General features: G+C 38.3%; 1 protein-coding gene across 3 annotated transcripts in view; it reads right to left on the bottom strand.

The window, feature by feature from the left end:
• The window catches only part of CEP162 (centrosomal protein 162), a 99,824-nt gene that overhangs the window by 51,540 nt on the left and 26,650 nt on the right, over positions 1 to 21,634 (bottom strand). For all 3 annotated transcript variants that reach the window (XM_040238860.1, XM_040238863.1, XM_040238862.1), the window contains exons 7-9: positions 15,746 to 15,861; positions 14,604 to 14,634; positions 10,781 to 10,897 (exon numbers count right to left, since the gene is read on the bottom strand). In XM_040238860.1, coding sequence (XP_040094794.1) covers positions 10,781 to 10,897; positions 14,604 to 14,634; positions 15,746 to 15,861 — 264 coding nt within the window. The remainder of the gene's footprint in view (positions 1 to 10,780; positions 10,898 to 14,603; positions 14,635 to 15,745; positions 15,862 to 21,634) is intronic.

Below are 21,634 nucleotides of genomic sequence, written 5' to 3'. Positions count from 1 at the left end.
CCTGGGGCCTGTCTCCTCTGTATAACACGTGGCCCTGCTCCTTCCCTGGGGACTGTCTCCTCTGTATAACATGTGGCTCTGCTCTTTTTCTGGGGACTGTTTCTTCTGTATAACACCTTCTTGTTCTTCTCACTGCTCTGACGGCTGCTTTACACCTTCTGTGGTAAATAGCTCATCTCAGGGTTCCATCTTCAGCTCTCTTTTTTCGAACTTCTCTTTTTTATGGGTGTGTGTCAGGGGGGTGTGTGTGGGGGGGTGATGGATAATTTCATTAACACCCTTTGCTTAGTAATTGCCTATAAACATTTGACTCCCAAACCTGTGTCTTCTGTTTAATCTATCTTCTATCTCTTTTCTGAACACTGAACTAACAGACATGTAGACTGTTCTATAAGCAAATCACATATAATACATCCTCAAGTGAATTAATTACATTCCCCAACAAAAGCTGTTCTGCTCCCAGCATCTGCTACTGTGGCTGTAACGTGATCAGTCACCCAGTTATCCAAAACAGAGAACCTCATCTCACAGTTCACTTTCCCTTCCCTATCAACCTCCTTCTCTTCCCACCAACTGATAAACTCTGGAGAAAAGAATTCAAAGAATCTAATGACAATGACGATCTAAGATTTTTATGAGTATTTTCCTAGTCATTTTGTACTTTTCATTATTAACAGTAGAATTTTCAAAATTAGAATAAAAGCATTATAGACAAGTAGAAAAAAACAAGAGAAATAGGGTGATCAGAGTCCTGTTCTCTTGATACCTATGACCATTAATTAATGCCTAAAGATAAAAGAGCATATATACAGCCTCCTCTTTCTCTATATAATCTGTAAATTGCATAGTATAAAATTCTGAGGAACTAGTTTCAACTCTAAATGTAAGAGGGTGCCAAGTACCACATGTGATTATGTAAGAATGCCTTACAATGGAAGAGCTTTCCACCTGCTGCTTCAGGTCATCAGGTCACCACTGCTATTTGGAGCCTGTCCAAGATGGAATAAATTTGCTTAAATAAACTAAAAACAAAAATGTGAAGAAGGAGACTTCCCTGGAGGTCCAGTGGTTAAGAATTCGCCTTGCAATGCAAGGGATGTAGGTCTGATTCCTGGTCGGGGAACTAAGATCCCACATGCTGCAGGGCAACCAAGTCCACGTGCCACAACTAGAGAACCTGAGCACTCTAACTACTGAAGCCTGCATACTCCAGAGCCTGTGCGCCACAGCCAGAGAATCCGTACGCCACCACGGAAGATCCCACAGGCTGTAACTAAGACCCAATGCAGCGAATAAATAAATAGATAAATACATTTAAAAAGTGGGGGATACCACCAGTTCGGAATCACTAACAGTTAAGGGGCTGGGATGTTCAGCAGGACTTGAGGAAAACAATCTTGCCTGCTAAAATAAGCCTAATTTTCCCCCTAAACCATCTATCAGACTCAAAGGGAGACGATAGTTAATTTTTATGAAGAAATGAAAAAGGCAGAAAACATTTTTCCTCCTCTAGAGAAATACCTGGGTGCCTGAGAATCTGCTGAGTATGCATGAAGGAAATGATCCCAATGGGAAACAGCATCACAGTACTGAATGTGCATACCTAATTTAACAGGCATGAGGTGCCAGGAAGAAGAGGTTTTGGCTTAAACTAACAGCTGAGCAAACATGTGGAAAAGCAAATTACCTAAAAGTTAAAAATTAGAAATGGAAGATAGAGAAGCATTAGATGCTGCTCAGAAAACAGAGCAAGGGAAAGGTACTTGTCTCCTAATTTGAATCATTAATCCAACTGATATTAAAAACAATTTCAGGGTCATAGATGTTGACCTTTTTAAAATATATACATATTTTGTTGAAGTACAGTTGTTTCAGATGCACAGCAAGGTGATTCAGTTATACAAACACACATATATTATTTTTGAAATTATTTTCCATCATAGATAATTATAAGATATTCACTATAGTTCCCTGTGTTATACAGTAAACTTTTGTTGCCTATTGCATTATCTATTTTTTAGACTCTTTGTGACCCCATGGACTGTAGACCACCAGTTTCTCTGTCTTTATGACCCCATGGACTGTTGCCTGCCAGGCTCCTCTGTCCTGGGAGATTCTCCAGACAAGAATACTGGGGATCTTCCCAACCTAGGGATTGAACCCAGGTCTTCCACACTGCAGGCAGATTCTTTACTGTCTGAGCCACCAGGGAAGCCCTTTAATTAGAAATTTAACATTCTATTCATACCAAGTCCAGAGAAGGCAATGGCACCCCACTCCAGTACTCTTGCCTGGAAAATCCCATGGACGGAGGAGCCTGGTAGGCTACTAGTCCATGGGGTCGCTAAGAGTCGGACACGACTGAGCGACTTCACTTTCACTTTTCACTTTCATGCATTGCATTGGAGAAGGAAATGGCAACCCACTCCAGTGATCTTGCCTGGAGAATCCCAGGGACGGGGGAGCCTGGTGGGCTGCCATCTCTGGGGTTACACAGAGTTGGACACGACTGAAGTGACTTAGTAGCAGCAGCAGCAGCAGCATACTAAGTCAAACAAGTGGAATCAAAATGTCATAATTTTTTTAGTTAGGCAAAAATTCATAAGTTTTCTAAAATATATATATGTATTTATATATATGTATACAAAAGCTTTTCTACTACACTTAATAAAGGCTTGAGAAAGAACATCAAAAAAAAAAAAAGAAGAGATGGAGAAATTGGAGAACACAAACTAAATGAAATGGGAGCGCTGAATATGAAATAGAAAAAGTGAAACATACTAGATAAAAGTAAAAGATCATCCTGTTGTTTTTAAACATGACTGCTCATCAGAAACATATCTGGAGCTCTGGAGAAAGAGAGTAATGCTTGAGCATTTGTATTTTTCAAAAAATTTCAAGATAATTCTGATATGCATCTGGATTTTAAAAACTGATTACAGGTTTTTCTATTAGATCCTACTTTTGGTGATAAAGAGTTCTATTATTTTTCTGTTGACCAATCATGGTACAATGGTATTAAGTAATAGTTACATAATCACAAGAGTAAAAGATGTTTATCAGTTTTCACAATCAATAGCCAAACAAAAAATAAAAGATAATTACAACTGCAAGCCATAATGGGAACATGATTAACTTAACAAAATAACTGCACACAATGGGGGTGTGTCAAGCAGAGTGATATGGTAAGTGGAAGTGCATACATGCACATGCTTTCATCCACTCAGTCAGTCTATGTCTTGGTTGGTGCATTTAATCTATTGACATTTAAGGTAGTTATTGATATGTATAATCCTATCACCATTTTCTTAACTGTTTTGGATTAACTTTCTATAGGTCTCTTCCTTCTCTTGTGTTTCCTGCCTAAAGAAGTTCCTTTAGCATTTGTTGTAAAGCTGGTTTGGTGGTGCTGAATTTCTTAACTTGTGCTTATCTGGAAAGCTTCTGATTTCTCCATCAAACCCGAAGAAGTCTTGCTGGGTATTCTTGGTTGTAGGTTCTTCCCTTTCATCACTTTAAATATATTATGCCATTCCCTTCTGGCTTGTAGAGTTTCTGTTGAGGAATCAGTTGATAGCCTAATGGGAGTTCCCTTACGTTATTTGTCATTTTCCCCTTGTTGCTTTTAATAATTTACCTCTGTCTTTAATTTATATCAGTTTGATTACTATGTGTCTTGGTATGTTTCTCCTTGGGTTTATCTTGCCGGGGACTCCTCTGTGCTTCCTGAACTTGGCTGACTATTTCCTTTTCCATGTTTGGGATGTTTTCAGCTATTATCTCTTCAAATATTTTCTCAGGTCATTTCTTTGTTAAAATCTTTTTATGCATTTTGCGAGAGTTGGACTGTGAAGAAAGCTGAGTGCCAAAGAATTGATGCTTTTGAACTGTGGTGTTGGAGAAGACTCTGAGAGTCCCTCGGACTGCAAGGAGATCTGACCAGTCCATTCTAAAGGAGATCAGCCCTGGGTGTTCTTTGGAAGGAATGATGCTAAAGCTGAAACTCCAGTACTCTGGCTACCTCATGTGAAGAGCTGACTCATTGGAAAAGACTCTGATGCTGGGAGGGATTGGGGGAGGAGGAAAAGGGGATGACAGAGGATGAGATGGCTAGATGGCATCACCGACTCGATGGACATGAGTCTGAGTGAACTCCGGGAGTTGGTGATGGACAGGGAGGCCTAGCGTGCTGCGATTCATGGGGTCGCAAAGAGTCGGACACGACTGAGCAACTGAACTGAACTGAACTGAGAGAGAGAAAAAGGGGTGACTTCTTGCATCTATTTTATATATTACCACAAGTCAAAAGCCCACTATATTTTCCACTTTAAGAGGCAGAGGAGTGTTAGAACCTATTGGGCAGAAGCAGGGGTCTGGTTGTGAAGCAACACTATCCTCCTGTGACTGCTCCAGGCATGCAACCATGGCACAAAATGGTCCCTGCCCTTGAGACAAATGAAAACAAGCAAAAGGCTAGATATGACCATCATTTTATAGTTACCAACCTTTTTAAGACAGTAAAGCACAAGTTTCATGAACAGTATTATCAAAAAAAAAAGAGAGAGAAAAATCTTTGACAATGTATCATCTAAACTGAGCCTGCTTAAGGCTGGAAGATGCATGGTAAACAAAGGAAGCTGCTGATACTTTCAGTTCTTAATCCAAGCTCAGACTCTGATTTGAAAATTTTCCAGTGTACTTTTGTAAACACTAGGTAAATTTAATACTTCATAGCCAAAAGGTATTTATGCCTTCAGGTTCTTTATTATAATTTGACTATTAACAGTATTGAAATAAAAAGTGATAAGATCCACAGAGCTGCTACTTCTCATTGAACTGTAACAGTATGCTAGGCACTATACATAATCTCAATTGATCATCAAATGATGTCATTTTAAAGAGGAAACAGGCCTTGAGGTACTAATTGTCCCTTGTCAGCCAGCTGGTAACTGGCAAGGCTGGAAATATGAATCCAAGACCAAAGACAGTAATGTCATACTCTTTACTCTTCTAGTACCTGACTCACCAAATTATTTCAGAATCAAGAATATTTAAGAAATAAGACCAAAAAAATTTTAATTTTATATAATTTCTGAGATCATATTAGAGTTTCTATTTCCAGCAATATGTTTTTTATTTCTGAGTTTTATTATAATGTACAGCAGAAGTTTTCAAACTGCTCTGATTGTCATTCAGAGAAAATCATACGTTCCACAGATGTCTGAATTTTCATTTTAAAATATGAAGAGCAGAGTGATAACTCTTTCCTCTGGCTTTGTTTTCATGCATATCTTAGAAAAATGTTTCTCTGGCCATCCTGTATATAAATGAACCTCCTATAATGTATCACTGAATAGAAAAGCTGTAGCTCTACACTTGTCTTTTAAAAGAATCCATATCTACTTACTGAAAACAGTTCATGCAGACTATCAGAGCACGTATGACAAGTATGTAAATAAAAACAGTTATAAGACTGAGGAACATGTGCCCAGCACATGCTTCCATCACTGCAGAATATTCAGTCAGGTAATAACAAGTAAACCAGTAATGTTTTGATGGAAAACTTCTGTTGCAATTTTTTGTGGTTGATTTAACTTTGTAACTGTTATATTCACACTTAACTGTCATATTCACATTTTAAAATGGAGGTAAATGAAACAAGACAGTGGTGATTCTTAGAACGGCAATGACTAGAAATAAGAGATGTGAGTAGACTTTGAGGTTTTGATCATGCTTTGTTTTTTGATCTGGTGGCTGGTTACATGAATGTGTTCAGGACTTGAAAATTCATCAAACTGCACTATGATGATACATGAATTCTACTACAAGTATTATTATACTGCCATAAAAAAGTATATTATACTGCCATAAAGAAATAAAGAGTAAAATTAAAATGCAAGCAGATGTTCAGAGTTGGCTAGTGATTTACCATCTATTGCTCTTTTTTTGACTAGTGTCTGGGTTGACTTAGCTGATCATATTGGTCACCTAAGACTTGCAAAAGCAAGCTGAAAAGATCCCATTTGCACTTGTTTATGTGGCAAACCAAAAATATTTTTATATTATACAATAAAAATATATACAAACATACTGGAAATTTGATGATATAAGAATGTAACAAGTATCTGTAACACTTAATTTTTAAAATTTCTAAAGACCATTACTGTTCTCACTACCTTTTAAAGTAAATGTCACAAATGTAAACATTTATATATATACTGATAAAATACATTTTGTATCTATATAGAGAGTACTACCTAAGATTCCATTTGGGAGGCAGGTAACAGTTCCACTGCTTTAACAAAGTTTGAAAAGCCACTATCTTAAAGGTCTCTACAAGTTTTAGTCAAGTCTAGATAGTCCTACACATTTCAGAATTTCAGGATGTGATCTAGCTTTTTCCTACCCAGAAGGAACTATGGAAATGCATAAAAACAAAGTCTCACTTCTCCTACATATAGCAAATTTAACAGAATTGGGTGGGGAGGAGCACAGGAAATTATTTAATATTCATCTCAGTACCATGCTTTGTATCAACAGCATTTATTAACAAGTACTTTTTTTAAAACACAGTTTACTCAGCCTATTGGCATGAAGTGTCACCATTAGCAAGTTCAGACTATTTAACTTGTTAAAAAAAAGGTAGAAAATGTGAGATTGAAAATTTTATTGTTGATAAAGCCTACCAAAACTGAATCAAGAATAAACAGATAATGTGAACAGACCAATTACTAGAAGTGAAAAGGAATCTGTAATTAAAAAAAAAAACATTCCCTACAAACAAAAGTCCAGATTGGATGCCTTCACTAGGGAATTCTAACAAAGATATAAGAAAGAACTTATACTGATTCTTCTCAAGATCTTCTAAAAGACTGAAGAGGAGGGAAATCTCCCACAGTCATTCTATGAAGCTACCATCACCTTGATCCAAAACCAGACAAAGACATTACCAAAAAATAAAATTACAGGCCAATATCTCTGATGAATACAGATGCAAAAATCCTCAACAAAGTATTAGCAAACAGAATCCAACAGTACATAAAAAGGATCAGACACCACGATCAAGCTGGATTCCTCCCAAGGTCACAAGGATGGTTCAACATACACAAATCAATCAGTGTGATACATACAACACATCAACAGAAGAAAAGACAAACCATATAATCAACTCAACAGATGCAGAAAAAGCATCTGATAAAACTGAACATCAACTCATGATCAAAACTCTCACCATTGTGAGTACAGAGAGAGCATAAATCAACACAATAGCTATTTATGACAAACCCACAGCCAACATAGTACTCAACAGTGAAAAGCTGGAAGCCTTCCACTGAAATATGGAACAAGACAAGGATGCTCTCTCACCTCTTTTATTTGACATATTTTGGAAGTCTGAGTCACAGCAATGAAACAAGAAAAAGAAACAGAAGGGATCCAAACTGGAAGGAAGGTGAAGTCGCTCAGTCGTGTCCGACTCTTTGTGACCCCACGGACTGTAACCTACTAGGCTTCTCCGTCCATGGGATTCTCCAAGCAAGAATACTGGAGTGGATTGCCATTTCCTTCTCCAAGGGATCTTCCCAACCCAGGGATCAAATCCGGGTCTCCCGCATTGGAGGCAGACGCTTTAACCTCTGAGCCACCAGGAAGTGGAAGGAAAGAGGTAAAACTGTCATTACATGCAGATGACATGATACTCTATATAGAAAACCCTAAAGGCTCCACACAAAAACTGTTAGAACTAATAAATGAATTCAGCAAGGTAGCAGGATACAAGGTTGCAGAACTCTGTTGCATTTCTTTATACTAACATGAAGTAACAGAAAAGAAAAAAAAAATCCCTTTCAATAATGCATGTAATAAACACCTAGGAATAAACCTGACCAAGGAGCTAAAAGATTTACATGCTGAGAACTATAAAATATTGATAAAGGAAATTAAAAATGATTTAAAGAAATGGAAAGCTACTCCATACTCTTGGATTGGAAGGAACAATATTGTTAAAATAGCCATACTACTCAAAGCAACTTACAGATTTAATGTGATCTCTATCAAATTACTCATGACATTTTTCACAGAACTAGAACAAATAATCCTAAAATTTATATGGAACCATAATATACCCAGAATTGCTAGAACAAATATGTGAGGGAAAAAAAAAGTAGAAAGCATACACTCCAGGCTTCAGACAATACTGTTAATGTATGGTAATCAAAATAGCATAGTACTGGAGTAAAAACAGACCCATGGATAAGTGGAACAGAATAGAGAGCCCAGAAATAACCCCCCATACCTGTGGTCAATTAATTTTCAACAAAGGCAAGACTATACAATGGAGAAAAAAAATAGTCTCTTCAACAAGTGGTGTTAGGAAAGTTGGTTGCTAAGTCACTTCAGTCGTGTCCAACTCTGTGCGACCACATAGATGGCAGCCCACCAGGCTTCCCTGTCCCTGGGATTCTCCAGGCAAGAACACTGGAGTGGGTTGCCATTTCCCTCTCCAATGCATGAAAGTGAAAAGTGAAAGGGAAGTCGCTCAGTCATGTCCGACTCTGTGACCCCATGGACTAGTAGCCTACCAGGCTCCTCCCTCCATGGGATTCTCCAGGCAAGAGTACTGGAGTGGGTTGCCATTTCCTTCTCCAGGGAATCTTCCCAACCCAGGGATCGAACCCGGGTCTCCCGCATTCCAGGCAGACGCTTTAACCTCTGAGGCACCGGGGAAGCCCTCAAAATGGCTTAAGACTTAAAATATGACACCATAAAACTCATGGAAAACAATGTAGGCAAAACATTCTCTAATATAAATTGCATCAATGTTTTCTTAGGTCTCATAAGGCAAAAAAAATAAAAGCAGAAATAAGCAAGTGGAACCAAATCAAACTTATAAGGTTTTTGCACAAAAGGAAACCATAAACAAAATGAAACCATAAACCTACAGAATGGGAGAAAATATTTGCAAACGATGCAACTGACAAGGGCTTAATTTCCAAAATATACAAATAGATCAATAGAAAAAAAAGAAAAAACCACAATCAAAAATGAACAGAAGATGTAAACAGCCATTTCTCCAAAGAAGTCATACAGATAGCCAAAAGGCACATGAAAGTGAAAGAAAGTGAAAGTGAAGTTGCTCAGTCGTGTCCGACTCTTTGCAACCCCATGGACTGTAGTCTACCAGGTACCTCCATGCGTCCATGGGATTTTCCAGGCAAGAGTACTGGAGTGGGTTGCCATTTCCTTAGAAATGCTCAATATTGCTATTAGAGAAATGCCCAAGTCAAAACTATAATGTGGTATCACCTCACACCATCATGAAAAAGAATGACCATCATGAAAAAGTTTACAAATAATAAATGATGGAGAGAGTGTAGAGAAAAGGGAACCCTCCTACACAGTTGGTGGGAATGTAAGCTGCTGCAGCCACTGTGGAGATCAGCATAGAGGTTGCCTATGCTTACTCCTTGGAAGGAAAGTTATGATCAATCTAGATAGCATATTGAAAAAAAGAGACATTACTTTGCCAATAAAGGTCGGTCTAGTCAAGGCTATGGTTTTTCCAGTGGTCATGGATGGATGTGAGAATTGGACTGTGAAGAAAGCTGAGTGTCGAAGAATTGATGCTTTTGAACTGTGGTGTTGGAGAAGACTCTTGACAGTCCCTTGGACTGCAAGGAGATCCAACCAGTCCATTCTAAAGGAGATCAGCCCTGGGATTTCTTTGGAAGAAATGATGCTAAAGCTGAAACTCCAGTACTTTGGCCACCTCATACGAAGAGTTGACTCATTGGAAAAGACTCTGATGCTAGGAGAGATTGGGGGCAGGAGGAGAAGGGGATGACAGAGGATGAGATGAGATGGCTGGATGAGTCTGAGTGAACTCCAGGAGTTGGTGATGGACAGGGAGGCCTGGCATGCTGCGATTTGTGGGGTCACAAAGAGTTGGACACGACTGAGCGACTGAACTGAACTGAACTGAAAAAACTAAATAAGAGTTACCATATGATCCAGCAATCCCAACTCTTGGGCGTATATCCAGAAAAGATGAACACTCTAACTCAAAAAGATACATGCACTCCAATATTCATAGCAGCACTATTTACAAGACTCAAAACATGAAAGCAACCGAGGTGTCTATCAATAGATGAAAGGATAAAGACGACGTGATGTGTATACACACACAGACATGCATGTGCACTGAAATACTACTCAGCCATGAAAAATAATGAAATAATGTCATCTGAAGCAGCATAAATGAATTTAGAGATTATCATACTAACTGAAGTAAGTCAGAAAGAGGTAAATACTGTATGATAGCACTTACATGCAGAATCTAAAAAAAATGAGACAAATGAACTTATTCACAAAACAGAAACACTCACAGACACAGAAAACAAACTTCTGGTTACTAAAGGAGGAATAAACTAGGAGTTTGGGATTAACAGATACACACTACTATATATAAAACAGATACAAAGACCTACTGTATAGCACAGGAAAACTATATTCAACATCTTGTAATAATATATAACAGAAAAGAATCTAAAAATATATATATATATAAACACGTCAGTATATATGTCTACATATACACACATATATAACTTAATCACTCCTGAAACTAACACTTTATAAATCAAATATACTTCAATAGAAATGTAAAATTTTACTGATAGTTATTACATGTATTATTATATATCATATATATTTTCCCCAGACATGAAGTCAATTAGTCAAACTATTACATGTATAGAGACTAGCTATAGTTTCTCATTCTCACCTGTTCCGATCATGTCATTATCAGTCTTATCTGACAGAGCCTTTGGCTTAGTTTTTGTGTCATCCTGCTCATCAAGGTTGACTTCTGCAACAGAGTCTAATGAATCAAGCAGCACTACTGGAATAACATAAAAGAAAAATATTAGGAATATAAATAAGCTTGTATGGTTCTATTAATAAAATACTTAAATCATATGCAATCTGTATAAAAACAAAGATAAATGTTTACATATAAAGAATATATAACTATGTACCTAGAACAAGAATGATTTTCTTCTTATATATTACAGAGCAGGCTTACATCAAAACTTATCTATGCTTAAATACAGGTCTAATGTACCTTTATATGTAAAAGGCAAATGGCTGAGGAAAAGAGGAAAGTAACAACAACAAAAAAACCTTTTTCTCAATTTTACTGACACATAGTGCTGATTAAAAATTGTATATATTTGAGATCTATGACTTGTTGATTTGATAAACATATACACTATAAAATCCAACCAGTCCATCCTAAAGGAGATCAGTCCTGGGTGTTCATTGGAAGGACTGATGTTGAAGCTGAAACTCCAATACTTTGGCCATCTGATGCGAAGAGCTGACTCATTCGAAAAGACCCTGATGCTGGGAAAGATTGAGGGCAAGAGGAGAAAGGGACGACAGGATGAGATGGTTGGACGGCATCACTGACTCACTGGACATGAGTTTGGGTGAACTCCAGGAGTTGGTGATGGACAGGGAGACCTGGCGTGCTGTGATTCACGGGGTCGCACAGAGTCAGACACGACTGAGCAACTGAACTGAACTGATACACTATAAAATAATCAACCAAATCAAGCTAATTAACATATCCATGTACCCATTTTTGTGTATGTGATAAGAACACTTAGGATCTCCCTGTTGAGCAAGTTTCAAGTATACACTAATTACAGTCAACACTGTTGCACATCACATATCCATAACTTACTTGTACCCCTTAACCAACCTCCATATGCCCCAAACCCTGCCCCTGGTAACCATCATTCTACTCTGTTTCTAGGATATTGACATTTTTATATTCCACATATAAGTGAAGGTAAACAGTATGCATCTCTCTTCATCTGCTTATTTCCCTTACTGCAATATCTCCACATATATCCATTTTGTTGCAAATGGCAGGACATTTAAGTTCTATCCATATCTTGTCTATTGTGAATAATCCCACAATAAACATGACAATAGGGCTTCCTAGGTGGCTCAGGGTAAAGAATCTGCCTGCCAATCCAGTAGACCCAGTAGGTTCGATCCTTGGGTCGGGAAGATCCCTTGGAGGAAGAAATGGCAACCCACTCTAATATTCTTACTTGGAAAAATCCCATGGACAGAGGGGCACGGTGGGCTACGATTCATGGGGTCACAAAGAGTTATACACGACTTGGCAACTGAGCACACACACAAATATGGGAGTACAGATATCTCTTCCAGTTATATACCCAGAAGTGGGATTCTGAATAATAAGGTAATTCCACTTTTTTTTTCAGGAACCTCTATCCTGCTTTCCATAATGGCTGCACCAATTTATATCCCTACCAATAGTGTACTGAAGTTCTCTTTTCTCTATATCCTTGCCAAAACTTATTTTTCTTCTTTTTGATAATAATCATCTAACAAGTCTGAGGTGATATCTCCTTATGGTTTTGATCTGCATTTCCCTGATGATTAGTTTAGTAATTTTTCATACACTTGTTTGTCCAGCTGCATATCTTGAGAAACGTCTATTTGGGTCCTCTGCTCACTTTTAATTTTTGTTGTTATTGTTACCGAGTTGTGTGAGTTTTCTGTATGTTGTGGATATTAATCCTTTACTATATATATATACACACACACACACATATATAGTTCATATATATATATATAGTTCATAAATATTTTGCCCTACTTTATAAGCTGCCTTTTCACTCTGCTGTTTTCCTTTGCTATGTATGTAGAAGCTTTTTTAGTTTAATTCAATCCCATTTAGCTATTTTACTTTTCTTGCTTGTGATTTGGGGGTCATATCCAAAAGATTATTGCCCAGTGTAACATCAAGCAGCTGTATTCCTATGTTTTTATTTTCATTTAAGCAGTTTCTGATCTTATACTTAAATCTTTGATCCATTTTGACTTGACTTTCGTATGTGGTATGAGATAAGGATCCAATTTCATTCTTCTGCATGTGGACACCTAGTTTTCTAAACATGAAGTACTGAAGAGACTCTCTGTCCTCATTCTATATTCTTGGCACCCTTGTTGAAGATCAGGTGACCACAGGTGCATGGACTTTTTGTTTCATTGGTTTTATGTCTGTTTTTACACCAGTACCATGCTGTCCTGGTTACTATAGTTCTGTAATACATTTTGAAGTCAGGGAGTGTGATGCCTCCATGCTTTGCTCTTTCTCAAGCTTGCTTTAGTTATGTGAAGTCCTCTGTGGTTTCATAAAAACTTTAGAATTATTTTTTTTTCTGTGAAAAATGTCACTGGAATTTGATAGGAATTTCACTGAATCTGTAGATCTCTTTGGATAGTATGGACATTTTAACAAAAGTAATTCTTTTAATCTATGAGCACAGAATATTTTTCTATTTTATTTTAGTTTTCAATTTCTTTCCGATGTTTTATAGTTCTAGGCATAATTTACCTTCTTGATAAAATTTACTAAGTTTGTATTCTTTTTGATGTCACTGCAAATATAATTGCTTATTTGTAGTCTTCTTGAGGAATATTTGTCTAGCTTTCGTATCAAGGTAATGCTGGGTCTTACATAATGAGTTTGAAAAAATTCCCTCTTTTTCTGTTTTTTTTTTAGGAAAAGAGTTTAAGGAGGATTAACATTAATAATTTGTTTTTTTTTCCCCTGAGCAGAATATTTTATTTTTTTTAATTTTTATTTTTACTATATTTTACTTTACAATACTGTATTGGTTTTGCCATACATTGACAAGAATCCACCACGGGTGTACATGGGTTCCCAATCCTGAACCCCCCTCCCACCTCATATCATCTCTCTGGATCATCCCCGTGCACCAGCCCCAAGCATCCCGTATCCTGCGTCAAACATAGACTGGCGATTCATTTCTTACATGACAGTATACATAACATTAATAATCTTTGCATATTTGGTAAAATTTATCCATAAAGGCATTTGGTCCGGGCTTTTTTAATCAACCCACTGGGCACCAGGTTCGCCAACAATACCTCCATGCAGCGCTCCTTCCTCCTCAAGATGCTGCAGGACAACGCCCCTGTCAATGTCTCCTACCCAGCACCTGGGGACTGGTTTGTGGCCGCCCACCTGCCCCCCTCCTCCCATAAGATTGAGGTGAAGGTAAGGGCACTCCCTCTGGGGATGGGGGACAGAACCGCCCAGTGCACGAATGACTGGTCCCTGTTATTCACCTCCTTAGGGCCGACATTGCTCAGGGCTCTGCTGCCCAGCCCTGCCTCCCAACCGCAGGCTCTCTGGGCCAGCCATGTCCACTCTGGACCAGTCACTCCCACTCAGTCCATCCCTTCCTCTCTGGGCCAGCCCTGCCCCATTTGCTCCAACCCTGCCCCTGGTCCATCCCTGCCCCTCTGGGCCAGCCCCCACCCCATCTGCTCCAACCCCCTGGTCCAGGGTTTTTAAAAAACATATATCCTTAAATACAACAGGAAGAATTTAAGATAGGCATAAAGAACATATTGAGAAAATCTATAAATTTTAATTCACCAGAAATTATTTAAAAACAGAGACAGTAATTTATCCAGAATTAGATAGAGTTCTGAACAGACTGTCTACAAAATTTATGAATACAGATAATATTTACCATTAGCCAGCATGCCAGTTTTTTCTTCTTCCTAAATTAAAAAAGAGAATTATATGATTTGAAATTGAACTTATATGAAATGACTACACTGCAAAGAGTAAGAGAACTTGAAAGCCAGCACTCTACCCCATTATGAAAAGCTCAAGAAATACGCTTTCTGGATTTCTTTTATCATGCTCATTGACTGACAATTCTCTAAGACGAGACAAATGTAGCAGTGAGAGAACTTCTACAAGTCTCTTCAGAACCTTGGTGATTACCAGCAATTAATTTAGGCCTTTATGAGCCCTGTTTAAAGTACCTGATGTCATCTGTTCATCTACCTTGCTGCAAAATTATCCTCTTTATTGAATTCCAAGATAACATCACTAGTTTATAATAGCAACTGTCTACTCTTAGGTAGCTTCAAGGATAAGTTCTATCTGGCATGTCTTGGTAAAAACTGAGTAATGAGAGAATTAGAGTACAACATCCCTGAATGTGAACTGAATAATTTAAGTGAAGTGAAGTGAAGTCGCTCAGTTGTGTCCGACTCTTTGCGACCCCGTGGACTGTAGCCTACCAGGCTCCTTCCTCCATGGGACTGTCCAGGCAAGAATACTGGAGTGGATTGCCATTTCCTTCTCCAGGGGATCTTCCCAACCCAGGGATTGAACTGGGGTCTCCCACATTGCAGGCAGACGCTTTAACCTCTGAGCCACCAGGAAGAAAAATTTAATTGACTATTAATTTAATTTACAATCTTAGCCCAGTAAGTTTCAGACAGTAACATCACTACTGGCATAAATACTAGGGAGGGAATGTCTCACAAGGACAAGACCAACCAAAGAAAAGTACAGTTTAATATACCTGTTTAAAAATTAAGGTTTGAGATTTTAATGAAATTTTCAATTTTCAAAGTTTAAAGAAATTTCCCAAAAGAAATCTTTCAGAAAACCATCAACTGCCATGTATTTCATTAAGATTAAAATTGACATCCTGAGTTAAGAAAGTAGCTGAGTATTAAGAGACTTATAACTTTACAACAGTGAGCAAGACTATAAAGAACTCTGTATTTCGAGCTCTTTTTAGAGCAACAGTCAGTAGTCAGCTAAGGTAATGAAAGGAGTTTCCAAACTGTCAAACATATAATTGATACATACCTGTTTGGGTACATTTGTTTTTCCTGATCGGGAATTTTCTTTGGACGCAGTCTCCCCCTTAGGAGCCAAAGGGGCATCAGTATCCTCCTCCTCTTCAAAATCATCACTATAATTTTCTGAAGAAAATAGTTTTAAAAAAAAACACAAGAATCATAGTCAAAAAAGTCAAATTCCCAGGAAAAGACTGTTGATTTCCAAAAGAAGTCTGCATACAAGTAATTTACTTAAACGTTAACATGAGGATATCTTTAGGAACACACTATTTTGAGGAAAAGATTGATGAGAATTCAATTCTTAAGACTTGGGTGGGCTTTTTTTTGTACTTTCAAGTAGTTATTAGTTTTATTTTATTATATTTTTATATAATATTTTATATTATTTTACAACTAAAATTTTCTAGAGGTGTTCAAAATATTATATATTTCTAAAACAAATTGCAGTTACTTGATTTATAAAGATAAAAATCTCAAATTGCTTACTTCTAAAAGGCAGCACTTTTGAAAAATCTAGACTTGCTTAAACAAAAGTTGGGATTTTACTTAAGTTGATTTTTTTAGTCTTTACAGGTATTTCTACTGTTACCCTTAAGCAGTACTTATGAAAGCTCTATCTCTGACACCTCCCTCAGGAAAATACTAGCCTTAATGACCTTCACTGTTTCCCAATCCTAGGCATATCTCTCAGCTCAAGTCCCAAATTATTATCTCAATGACTCTGCAGCAAAGGTCTGTCCAGTTAACATGATGCTATCAGGCTTCTTAAGATGAAGATGGGCAGAAACTGTCTAGCCAGGATCTCATCATCAATTTTTAATTAGTTGTCTATAGCCCTCCAGTTGAAGGACTGACTGAGATTTGTGGGCTGCAGAACAAGAATGGCCTTTTCAAAACAGAACTGACCATTTATAAGCTTCTTTGTATTTCAAAAATTAGATCATGTTCAGAGACAGGATGGCCTGATGGGCGAAGACTGCAAGAGATTTGAGAGTCTGCTTCTGGAATACCATCTTTTAGTCTTCTCTTTGAATGGAGATTAACAATGGAAGTCTGAAACTGAGTAAGTTAAACATAGATGCTCCCAGTGAGATCTACCTACAGAAATATCTCCATTTCAGTTCACAGGTATACAAGGGTGGAAGAACATGGGTACTGTGACTTAGGTAGATAAACTAGGTTGGTTAGTTAGTTACAACAGTATCTATATTCTGAGGGTGAGAAGCTCACCTCTAGTTTTCTTCTATCGGAAAAGGAACTCTGCCTGGAATTTTCTAGGATCAATAGACATAATTTAATTCACATAACAGTTACAGAGAAATTACCTTGTATTATTTTCTAGATGTTAGGACCAATATCAGATGATTAATATTTTCATATTCTAGTGGGAATCACTGAATTTTAAGTATCTCAGGAGTTAGTCTTGCTTAAGTAAAAATGATGAACAAGGAGGGAAGACATATGGGAGGGTAGAGTAAGTAAGTAAGTTTCAGTCGCTCAGTCGTGTCCAACTCTTTGCCACCCCATGAACATGCAGGCTTCTCTGTCTATGGGATTCTCCAAGCAAGAATACCGGAGTGGATTGCCATCCCCTTCTCCAGAGGATCTTCCTGACCGAGGGACTGAAGGCAGGCAGCTTCCTGCACTGCAGGCAGCTTCTTTACCATCTGAGCTACAGGGAAGTCCTACAGGAGAGTATGACATGAACTTAAACAACTACTTGGGATCCGGGAACTTTCTAAAATCAGTGGAAGAGGATGTAGTGCTTGTTGTCACCTCAAAGAAGCAGTACAGAAACAGTTCAGATTCTGTGGCATAGTGCTTGTAGCATGACCAGAGCCACAAGACTTGTATTCAACTTCTGCTTCTACTATTTTTCAGTTGTAGAACCAAAAGCAAGTCACAAACTCTTTGCCTCATGTTTCCCAGCTATAAAGTAGGAACAATATTTATTTCAGAGAATTGCTGGGAAGATTTAAGAGTTACTGTTATATAATATGCACTGTATGTTAGTCTTAGCCATTATGATGAGCAGTAATAATTTATCTTTGTTAGTATTATCCAAATATTATCCAGAGTAATCCAAGTCTATGCCCCAACAAGTAACGCGGAAGAAGTTGAAGTTGAACGGTTCTATGAAGACCTACAAGACCTTTTAGAACTAACACCCAAAAAAGATGTCCTTTTCGTTATAGGGGACTGGAATGCAAAAGTAGGAAGTCAAGAAACACCTGGGGTAACAGGCAAACTTGGCTTTGGAATACGGAATGAAGCAGGGCAAAGGCTAATAAGAGTTTCGCCAAGAGAACACACTGGTCATAACAAACATCCTCTTCCAACAACACAAGAGAAGACTCTACACACGAACATCACCAGATGGTCAACACCAAAATCAGATTGATTATATTCTTTGAAGCCAAAGATGGAGAAGCTCTACAGAGTCAGCAAAAACAAGACCGGGAACTGACTGTGCCTCAGATCATGAACTTCTTGCTGCCAAATTCAAACTTAAATTGAAGAAAGTAGGGAAAACCGCTAGACCATTCAGGTATGACCTAAATCAAATCCCTTATGATTATACAGTGGAAGTGAGAAATAATTTAAAGGACTAGATCTGATAGACAGAGTGCCTGATGAACTATAGAATGAGGTTCGTGACATTGTACAGGAGACAGGGATCAAGACCATCCCCATGGAAAAGAAATGCAAAAAAGCAAAATGGTTGTCTGGGGAGGTCTTACAAATAGCTGTGAAAAGAGAAGCAAAAAGCCAAGGAGAAAAGGAAAGATATAAGCATCTGAATGCAGAGTTCCAAAGAATAGCAAGGAGAGATAAGACAGCCTTCCTCGGTGATCAATGCAAAGAAATAGAGGAAAACAACAGAATGGGAAAGACTAGAGATCTCTTCAAGAAAATTAGAGATACCACAGGAACACTTCATGCAAAGATGGGCTCGATTAAGGACAGAAATGGTATGGACCTAACAGAAGCAGAAAATATTAAGAAGAGGTGGCAAGAATACACAGAAGAACAGTACAAAAAAGATCTTCCTGACCAAGATAATCATGATGGTGTGATCACTCACCTAGAGCCAGACATCCTGGAATGTGAAGTCAAGTGGGCCTTAGAAAGCATCACTACAAACAAAGCTAGTGGAGATGATGGAATTCCAGTTGAGCTATTTCAAATCCTGGAAGATGATGCTGTGAAAGTGCTGCACTCAATATGCCAGCAAATTTGGAAAACTCAGCAGTGGCCACAGGACTGCAAAAGGTCAGTTCTCATTCCAATCTCAAAGAAAGGCAATGCCAAAGAATGCTCAAACTAACGCACAATTGCACTCATCTCACATGCTAGTAAAGTAATGCTCAAAATTCTCCAAGCCAAGCTTTAGCAATACGTGAACCGTGAACTTCCAGATGTTCAAGCTGGTTTTAGAAAAGGCAGAGGAACCAGAGATCAAATTGCCAACATCCGCTGGATCATGGAAAAAGCAAGAGAGTTTCAGAAAAACATCTATTTCTGCTTCATTGACTATGCCAAAGCCTTTGACTGTGTGGATCACAATAAACTGTGGACAATTCTGAAAGAGATGGGAATACCAGACCACCTCACCTGCCTCTTGAGAAACCTGTATGCAGGTCAGGAAGCAACAGTTAGAACTGGACATGGAACAACAGACTGGTTCCAAATAGGAAAAGGGGTACGTCAAGGCTGTATATTGTCACCCTGCTTATTTAACTTCTATGCAGAGTACATCATGAGAAACGCTGGGCTGGAAGAAGCACAAGTTGGAATCAAGATTGCCGGGAGAAATATCAATAACCTCAGATATGCAGATGACACCATCCTTATGGCAGAAAGTGAAGAGGAACTAAAAAGCCTCTTGATGAAAGTGAAAGAGGAGAGTGAAAAAGTTGGCTTAAAGCTCAACATTCAGAAAACAAAGATCATGGCATCTGGTCCCATCACTTCATGGGAAATAGATGGGGAAACCATGGAAACAGTGTCAGACTTTATTTTTGGGGGCTCCAAAATCACTGCAGATGGTGATTGCAGCCATGAAATTAAAAGACACTTACTCCATGGAAGGAAATTATGACCAATCTAGATAGCATATTGAAAAGCAGAGACATAACTTTGCCAACAAAGGTCTGTCTAGTCAAGGCTATGGTTTTTCCAGTGGTCATGTATGGATGTGAAAGTTGGACTGTGAAGAAAGCTGAGTGCTGAAGAATTGATGCTTTTGAACTGTGGTGTTGGAGAAGACTCTTGAGAGTCCCTTGGACTGCAAGGAGATCCAACCAGTCCATTCTAAAGGAGATCAGTCCTGGGTGTTCTTTGGAAAGACTGATGCTAAAGATGAAACTCCAATACTTGGCCACCTCATGCGAAGAGCTGACTCACTGGAAAAGATTCTGATGCTGGGAGGGACTGGGGGCAGAAGGAGAAGGGGACAACAGAGGATGAAATGGCTGGATGGCATCAGACTTGATGGACGTTGAGTTTGAGTGAACTCCAGGAGTTGGTGATGGACAGGGAGGCCTGGCGTGCTGCAATTCATGGGGTCGCAGAGAGTCAGATACGACTGAGCAACTGAACTGAACTGAGTATTATAGCTTGTGTTATACTTAATCTGAATTAAAAGTTAATAAAGCCAAATATTATTTAAGAAAGGTACGAATCTAATGTGCACTTTTTAGAACTACATTTTGTTGGCACTTTGTAACAGAACAGTCTGTAGGCAAATATTACTTTCTAACATATAAAAGACCAATTTCAGGAATTTTGTCACAATAAACTAGGTCTGAAGCAAGAAGGAAATGCCACTGGTAGACACAGAGAGAAATCAGACAGACAAGAAATAAAAGGGAGTAAAACAATAAATCAGCAATTTCTAAAAGAAACACCAAGGGAATTAAGTTCATATAAAAAGGACGAATAAAACCCAGTTCAGAAGGTGGTTCTCATATGAGAAATATCAGAGATAATAATATCCACCAGCTCTTTCACACTGTTTGGAAAACAATGAGAATATTAATTTTTATTTTTTATTTTCTTGGGCTCCAAAATCACTGCAGGTGGTGACTGCAGCCATAAAATTAAAAGATGCTTGCTCCTTGGAAGAAAAGCTATGACAAACCTAGACAGCATATTAAAAAGTACAGACATTACTTTGCCAACAAAGGTCCACATAGTCAAAGCTGTGCTTTTTCCAGCAGTCATGTATGGATGTAAGTTGGACCATAAACAAGGCGCAGTGTCAAAGAATTGATGCTTTTGAACTGTGGTGTTGGAGAAGATTCTTGAGAGTCCCTTGGACTGCCTGGAGATCAAACCAGTTCATCCTAAAGGAAATCAGTCCTGAATATTCATTGGAAGGATTGATGTTGAACCTGAAACTCCAATACTCTGGCCACCTGAGGTGAAGAGCCAGCTCATTAGAAAAGACCCTGAAGCTGGGAAAGACTGAAGGCAGGAGAAGGGGACGACAGAGGACGAGATGATTGCATGGCATCACCAAAACAATGGACATAAGTTTGAGCAAGTTCTGGGAGATGTTGAAGTACAGGGAAGACTGGCATACTAAGTCCACGGGGTCTTAAAGAGTAGGACATGACTGAGTGACTGAACAACAACAACAATTTTTACACTTTGGCTCTGTTTGACTGGAAGACACTGCACATTCAACATTAGGGATTTCTACTAATATACTCCATATCTGTAACTTTGAAAATATAATTTGCATAAATAGAAAATAAGCAAACAGTTCTTGATGTAAAGATCTAAAAGATACACTTTGGAGATATTTTTTCCTTCTCTTTTAGAATATTTGGCTGATAAATTTTAAGTATGATGGAATCTAGAGATTTTCACTTGCACCATGTTGGATTTC

Source organism: Oryx dammah, unplaced genomic scaffold (genome assembly GCF_014754425.2).
Source record: "Oryx dammah isolate SB20612 unplaced genomic scaffold, SCBI_Odam_1.1 HiC_scaffold_4, whole genome shotgun sequence".
Classification (NCBI taxonomy): Eukaryota; Metazoa; Chordata; class Mammalia; order Artiodactyla; family Bovidae; genus Oryx; species Oryx dammah.
The sequence above is the reverse complement of the archived record's forward strand: the minus strand, read 5'-3'. Positions and strand labels throughout refer to the sequence as shown.